General features: G+C 43.2%; 1 protein-coding gene across 1 annotated transcript; it reads right to left on the minus strand.

The window, feature by feature from the left end:
* Window positions 1–13: 13 nt before the first annotated feature.
* Window positions 14–7,994, minus strand: LOC139026733 (uncharacterized; the record flags this gene model as incomplete). The annotated part of the gene is made up of 3 exons (XM_070442044.1): window positions 14–2,899; window positions 2,944–3,322; window positions 7,464–7,994. Coding segments are annotated over 3 exons (1,870 nt in total), but the record flags the coding sequence as incomplete, so codon positions are not given.
* Between the last annotated feature and the right edge of the window lie 536 nt (window positions 7,995–8,530).

Consider the following 8,530-nt stretch of genomic DNA (forward strand, 5'->3'; position numbering starts at 1 on the left):
TTAACTTGTGTGCTTTAACCATTTATACATTGCTACAACACTGTATATATATAATATGACATTTGTAATGTCTTTATTGCTTTGAAACTTCTGTATGTGTAATGTTTACTGTTAATTTTGATTGTTTATTTCACTTTTGTATAATATCTACCTCACTTGCTTTGGCAATGTTAACACATGTTTCCCATGCCAATAAAGCCCCTTGAATTGAATTGAATTGAATTGAGAGAGAGAGAGAGAGAGTGTGTGTAAACGTTAATATTTCTGCTGTTATAGGGAAAGCAATAACACAACATCAAAGATCTACATTTTTTATTGTAATGTCTCAACTATATTCTATTCTATTATATATTATAACTTTATTCATTCATAATTAAACATGGTCCAACAGTTAACATAATTTTTATCAAATCTGAACTCTATTCTACCTGAATTTCTGACAGCTATTAAAACCTCATAACAATACCTATCTAAAATAAAACTTATTTTGTAGAACAGTTTTATTTGCAAAGGAAGAAGATTTCAGAACATCATAATTTATTCTAATTTTCTCTCCAGTTATACAAAACATTTTTCTTTCAAATAGGTGCTATTCAAATCTACACAACATTTTTGTTTGTTTAAACAAATAGTATCTACGTCTTTTTCTATTGAAAGTATTTGCTGTTGCTACATTACAAAAAAATTGAATAGTTTGATCTGAATATGGAGTTATTTTGTGGTTTTAAAGAGTCTTTCTCGTGTTTTTATTCTGAAAAGTGAAACATCACTGTTTCCCCATGGCTTTCTGATAAGGGCTCTCATGTATACACCTGTATGGACCTGTATACACCTGTATGGACCTGTATAGACCCAGCTACAGAAAATGCCTCAATCATAAATGAATGGGTATTATATACAGTACCAGTCCAAAGTTTGGACACACCTACTCATTCCAGGGTTGTTCTTTATTTTTTTCCTTATTTCTACATTGTAGAATAATAGTGAAGACATCAAAACTATGAAATAACACATATGGAATCACTCATCAGACCAAAAGGACAGATTTCCACCGGTCTAATGTCCATTGTTCGTGTTTCTTGGCCCAAGCAAGTCTCTTCTTATTATTGGTGTCCTTTAGTAGTGGTTTCTTTGAAACAATTCAACCATGACGGTCTGATTCACGCAGTCTCCTCTGAATAGTTGATGTTGAGATGTGTCTGTTACCTGAACTCYGTGAAGCATTTATTAAAAACCCTGGAATGAGTAGGTGTGTCCAAACTTTTGACTGGTACAGTAGATATATAATATACTGCTTCTCTGCGTCGTGGTATATTTTTCAGAGAAATGTACAGACCATTGTTGTTTATCGCTTACATAGAAATGACCGGACAGAGTTCTGTCTATAGTTCTGTAGGAACCATAGTTTCGGTCCATGTTCTCCAGGGGACCCTAATTGGTGTTGAACATTACAACTCTGTTGAAGAAGTGGGGGCTATTTCCATCACACCTTCTCTTTCTCCCTCTTCTTTCCCGTCTGTCTCCCTGATCTCCTTCTGGGTGCACCATGTCTCTCTCCCTTCTCTCTCCATCTCCTTCTCTCTCCCCTCCCTCTCTCTCCCTCTCCTTTTCTCTCCCCTCCCTCTCTCTCCCCTCCCTCTCGTCTCTCTCTCTCCCTCTCCTTCTCCCTGTCTCTGATCTCCAGACATCCTTCTGGCTGCACCTTGACTCTATAGGTCAGTTTTGATCCCTGTCTTCTACTGCCTATAACATCCATCTACAATGATGAGACACGAAGAGATAGTTCTAGAGTTCTGTGTAGAGATCTGTCTAGAGTTTATGTGTCGTGAAGAGTTATGTAACTCTCCTCTCCCGAGTTCCTTCTGGCTGTACCTTGACTCTATAGGTCAGTTTYGATCCCTGTCTAAAGAGATTGACATGACGATTGAGACAGATCTGTCTAGAGTTCTGTTAAAGAAGAGCTAAGGGTGACTCTCACCCTCTCTCTTTTTCCTTGAGCTGCTTCTGATTCTGCTACTACTTCTTCTTCCTGATTCGAGTCAGGCACACAGGAAGTCATTACATCTGGTGCCTCGAAGGAATCTCCGTCCACTGTTTCCAGTTTGATGTATCCCTTACTGTTCGAACGCTCCAGACGCGTACAGCTGTACCGACGAGCCCGGTCGCCTTGACGACAGACGGCCACGGTGAGGCTGCATCGTCGCRCCGACTGGGGCTGGTCCCCCCCTGCGCTGGAGAGGGAGTTGAGTGACAGGCGAGATCCCATCCCCGTCATCGCCCTGAAAACGGGAGATGGGGGGAACAGTTGGTAGCCTTGTGGGGTGAGGGTCTGTACTTGTAGCGCCTCATCTGGTTCGGTTAGGGTCATGACGGTACCACCCTCATATTCCCGGGGATTCATCGAGGTCCTCCTTGAAGACTCCGTCTCTTTAGTACACAGACATTGACTATAGGATTCCTGGGGATTCATCGAGGTCCTCCTTGAAGACTCCGTCTCTTTAGTACCCAGACTTTGACTATAGGATTCCTGGGGATTCATCGATGTCCTCCTTGAAGAATCCTTCTCTGTAGTATCCAGACTTTGACTATAGGATTCCTGGGGATTCATCGATGTCCTCCTTGAAGAATCCTTCTCTGTAGTATCCAGACTTTGACTATAACCTGCTACTTGCTCTTGCTCAATCCCATTTCCACTAAAATCCTTCACATCTATGGTCTCTTCCTCCTCTCTCTCGGCCTGTCCCCCCTCCTCCACTGCACAGTTGTTAAGTGTGATGATCGGGAGGGTGAAGGCGTTAAAAGAAGAACTGACAATGGATGCTGCACCCTCCCACTGCCTGAGGTACGAGGCCTGCTCTGAGTCCCGCTGTCTGGTGTACGAGACCTGCTCTGAGTCTCGCTGTCTGGAAGTACCGAGGCCTGCTCTGAGTCCCGCTGGGGTACGAGAGCCTGCTCTGAGTCCCACTGCTGGGGTACGAGGCCTGCTCTGAGTCCGCCTGCCTGGGGTACGAGGCCTGCTCTGAGTCCCGCTCTGGGGTACGAGGCCTGCTCTGAGTTCCCACTGCCTGGGGGTACGAGGCCTGCTCTGAGTCCCGCTGCCTGGGGTACGAGGCCTGCTCTGAGTCCCACTGCCTGGGGTACGAGGCCTGCTCTGAGTCCCGCTGTCTGGGGTACGAGGCCTGCTCTGAGTCCACTGCCTGGGTACGAGGCCTGGTCTGAGTCCCACTGTCTGTGGTATGTCGCCTGCTCTGAGTCCCACTGTCTGGGCGTACGAGGCTGCTCTGAGTCCCACTGCCTGGGGTAGGGTGTCTGCTCTGAACACCTGATTAGATTAGACAAAATAAGATTAGAAAACTTTAATTCAGGTAAATTCAATACAACTTTTTTATCCCCTCAGGGCGCCTGGTCCACCTGATTAAAACATGAACCAAGCATTCGTTTAGAATAGGTTAGAACACGTTTATGTCTTCATGAGGCAATTCATTTTGCAGCATACAAAAACAACATACAATGTAGCCTCGTTCGACCATCCGGATCATGCAATGTGAGAGCAAGAATGTGAGCAAGAATGTGATATGCTCATATCTATAAAACAGAATCTGATCTACACATATCTAGGGAACAGAATCTGATCTGCACACATCTAGAGAACAGAATCTGATCTACACACATCTAGAGGAACAGGAATCTGATCTACCACACATCTAGAGAACAGGAAATCTGCATCTACACACATCTAGAGGACAGAATCTGATCTACACACATCGTAGAGGGACAGAATCTGAACTCTACACACATCGTGAGGAACAGAATCTGATCTACACACATCTAGAGGAACAGAAATCTGATCTACACATATCTAGAGGGACAGAATCTGATCTACACACATCTAGAGACACAGAATCTGATCTACCACACATCTAAGGAACAGAATCTCCCTGACCAAGGCCCTTCTCCCCCGATTGCTCAGTTTGGCCGCGGCCAGCTCTAGGAAGAGACTTGGTGGTTCCAAACTTCTTCCATATAAGAATGATGGAGGCCGCTGTGTTCTTGGAGACCTTCAACTGCAGACATTTTTTGGTACCTTTCCCCAGATCTGTACCTCGGACACAATCCTGTCTCGGAGCTCTACGGACAATACATTCGACCTTTGTTTGCTCTGACATGCACTGTCAAATGTAGGACCTTATATAGACGTGTGTACCTTTCCAAATCATGTCCAATCAATTGAAATTACCACAGGTGGACTCCAATCAACTCGTAGAAACATCATAAGATGATCAATGTAAACAGGATGCACCTGAGCTCAATTTCGAGTCTCATAGCAAAGGGTCTGAAAACTTAAGTAAATACGTTATTTATTTATTATATAAAAATGATAAAACCTGTTTTCGCTTGTCAGTTATGGGGTATTGTGTGTAGATTGATGGGGAAAAACATGTATTTAATCAATTGAAAAAAGGCTTGTAATGTAACAAAATGTGAAAAAAGTCAAGTGGTCTGAATGCCACTGTAAAATTGCGTATATACCATTAATATTCCACATTTTATCATAAAAAAACACCTGCCCGCCCAGACCACCAGTTATAAGAATGTGATCTTGTCTAATCAGGATGGGTCGAACGAGGCTATAAAAATATACAGAACCAGTCAAAGGTTTGGACACACACATTCAAGGGTTTTTTCTTTATTTATTTACTATTTTCTACATTGTAGAAAATAGTGAAGACATCAAAACTATGAGTAACACATATGAAATCATAGGAACAAAAAAAGTGATTTTAGATTCTTCCAAGTAGCCACCCTTTGCCTCGATGACAGCTTTGCATACTCTTGGCATTCTCTCAACCAGCTTCATGAGGAATGCTTTCCAAACGCCTGAAGATTCCCACATATTCTGAGCACAGCCTGAAGATGTGTTGGGTCATTATCCTGTTGAAAAACAAATGATAGTCCCACTAAGCGCAAACCAGATGGGATGGCGTACCGCTGCAGAATGCTGTGGTAGCCATGCTGGTTAAGTGTGCCTTGTACTCTAAATAAATCACTGACAGTGTCACCAGCAAAGCACCCCCACACCATCACACCTCCTCCTCCATGCTTCACGGTGGGAACCACACATGCGGAGATCATCCATTCACCTACTCTGCATCTCACAAAGACACGGCGGTAGGAACCGCCGTTTGCAGCAATTCTTTGCAGCAATTCGACCATGAAGGCCTGATACACACAGTCTCCTCTGAACAGTTGATGTTGAGATGTGTCTGTTACTTGAACTCTGTGAAGCATATATTTGGGCTGCAATTTCTGTCGCTGGCAACTCTAATGAATTTATCCTCTGCAGCAGAGGTAAGTCTGGGTCTTCCATTCCTGTGGCGCTCCTCATGAGAGCCAGTTTCATCATAGCGGCTGATGGATTTTGTCACTGCACTTGAAGAAACTTTAAAAGGTCTTGACATTTTCGGGATTGACTGACCTTCATGTCTTAAAGTAATGATTGACAGTTGTTTCACTTTGTTTATTTGAGCTGTTCTTGCCATAAAATGGACTCTGTATTTTACCAAATAGGGCTATCTTCTGTATACCACCCATACCTTGTCACAACACAACTGATTGGCTCAAACGCATTAACAAGGAAAGAAATTCCACAAATTAACTTTTAACAAGGCACGTCTGTTAATTGAATTTCATTCCAGTTGACTAACTCATGAAGCTGGTTGAGAGAATGCCAAGTGTGTGCAAAGCTGTCATCAAGGCAAAGGGTGGCTACTTCGTAGAATCTCAAATATAAAATACATTTTTAATTTGTTTAACACTTTTTTGTTTACTACATGATTCCATATGTGTTATTTCATAGTTTTGATGTCTTCAGTATTATTCTACAATGTAGAAAATAGTAAAAAATAAAGAAAAACTCTGGAATGAGTAGGTGTGTCACATTTTGACTGGTACTGTACATGCAGACAAAATCACACATTTTAAAACAACAGACTNAACAGCCTTGAAGGACTTCCCACATATTCTGAGCACAGCCTGAAGATGTGTTGGGTCATTATCCTGTTGAAAAACAAATGATAGTCCCACTAAGCTCAAACCAGATGGGATGGCGTATCGCTGCAGAATGCTGTGGTAGCCATGCTGGTTAAAGTGTGCCTTGAACTCTAAATAAATCACTGACAGTGTCACCAGCAAAGGATCCCCACACCATCACACCTCCTCCTCTATGCTTCACGGTGGGAACCACAAATGTGGAGGTCATCCGTTCACCTACTCTGCGTCTCACAAAGACACGGCGGTTGGAACCAAAAATCTCAAATTTAGACTCATCCGACCAAAGGACAGATTTCCACCAGTCTAATGTCCATTGCTCATGTTTCTTGGCCCAAGCAGTCTCTTCTTCTTATTGGTGTCCTTTAGTAGTGATGCAGCGGTCTAAGGCACCTCATTTCAGTACTATCACATCACTACAGAGCCTGGTTCAATCCTGGGCTGTATCACAACCGGTCGTGATTGGGAGTCCCATAGGGCGGCACACAATTGGCCCCAGCGTCGCCTGGGTTTGGCCGGGGTAGGCCGTCATTGTAAATAAGAATGTGTTCTTAACTGACTTGCCTAGTTAAATAAAAGGTTAGATAAAATAAAATAGTAGTGGCTTCTTTGCAGCAATTTGACCACGAAGGCCTGATTTACGCCGTCTCCTCTGAACAGTTGATGTTGAGATGTGTGTGTTACTTGAACTCTGTGAAGCATTTATTTGAGCTGAGACTGGTAACTCGAATGAACTTATCCTCTGCAGCAGCGGTAACTCTGGGTCTTCCTTTCCTGTGGCGGTCCTCATTAGAGCCAGTTTCATCATAGCGGCTGATGGTTTTTGTCATTGCACTTGAAGACACTTTCAAAGGTCTTGACATTTTCGGGATTGACTGACCTTCATGTCTTAAAGTAATGATTGACAGTCGTTTCACTTTGCTTATTTGAGTTGTTCTTGCCATAAAATGGACTCTGTATTTTACCAGATAGAGCTATCTTCTGTATACCACCCATACCTTGTCACAACACAACTGATTGGCTCAAATGCATTAAGAAGGAAAGAAATTCCACAAATGAACTTTTAACAAGGCACACCTGTTAATTGAAATGCCTTCCAGGTGACTAACTCATGAAGCTGGTTGAGAGAATGCCAAGTGTGTGCAAAGCTGTAGTCAAGGCAAAGGGTGGCTACTTCGAAGAATCTCAAATATAAAATACATTTTTAATTTGTTTAACACTTTTTTGTTTACTACATGATTCCATATGAGTTATTACCTAGTTTTGATGTCTTCACTATTATTCTACAATGTAGAAAATAGTAAAAAAAATAAAGAAAAACTCTGGAATGAGTAGGTGTGTCACATTTTGACTGGTACTGTACATGCAGACAAAATCACACATTTTAAAACAACAGACTTGTAGGTCTACTGTACCTGCGCTTCTGGTCTCTGTAGATGCTATACACACTTTCCGGGAACGTCTGGTGATCTCTGGACCAGCTCCGCTGCCGGCCCGCCATTGACGGTCGTCTATACTGCTGCTCACTGCTACCTAACKCCTCCTGGTGGCTTGACACGGTAGTGGAGGGCCAAGGGCTGCGACCAAGCTCTAGCATCTCGCCAGGATTGAACGAACCCGAATTTATGTCCACACTGCCCCTGGACTGCACATAGTTCACTAGTCCGTTAATCGGCGAGTAGTCCTTGGTCCGTGTGCTGTGGAGGTCGATGACCGTGGAGTAGATATCTCTGAGGTTGATGACTTTGGTCTTCTGGTCTCTGTTCTCGTGAAGCACAGCGTTAGCGCAGATGAAGAGGAAGATGCCAATCCCCATCACTAAGGGTCCAAACACCTTCAAGTTGTCTGAGTAGAGATAGCTGTCCAGGAACTCAGTGAGAAACCCACCTGAGGGAGGACGAGGACTTGTAGACACAGAAGACCAGGTACAGGTTTGAGTAAACTTGCTTATAAATTATAGTGAATGTTTGTATCCCGCATCCGTCTGGTTGGTACTCCCCTTGGTTGTCAGTACAAAGTTGTTGGGTCACTCCCCAGGTGGTTGGTTTCACTCCAAGTCTGGTTTGGTAACTCCCAGTCTGGTTGGTCAATTTCAAAGTCTGGTTGGGTGTGTTGTTGTCTTGTTTTTTGTTCAGGTGAAAGAAGGGGGATCTTGGAGTAGCTATCCTGCGTTGTTTCCGCTTCGTGGTGGATACCATGGTGCATCGGCTGTGGCTTGTGTGGAGGCAGTAGCTATGGCTATCAGATCAACAATAAAGAGCACAAGATGGGGACCAGGTTTGAAGTTTCCTTACTTGAATTATAACGAGAACAGAACATTACCATGTTAGCTTCTGGAACCTAAGGGTGTGTCGAAGTAATTCTTTCTTAAAAGTGTAACTTGTTTCTACCTCAAAATGTAAAAGTATTTCAAGTGTTAGGTCTAGAGGGATGTGTTCACCATGTTAGTATTTTCAAATCCATGATGAGAAGGTAAGACTTG

This window comes from Salvelinus sp. IW2-2015, unplaced genomic scaffold, assembly GCF_002910315.2.
Source record: "Salvelinus sp. IW2-2015 unplaced genomic scaffold, ASM291031v2 Un_scaffold5642, whole genome shotgun sequence".
Taxonomy (NCBI): domain Eukaryota; kingdom Metazoa; phylum Chordata; class Actinopteri; order Salmoniformes; family Salmonidae; genus Salvelinus; species Salvelinus sp. IW2-2015.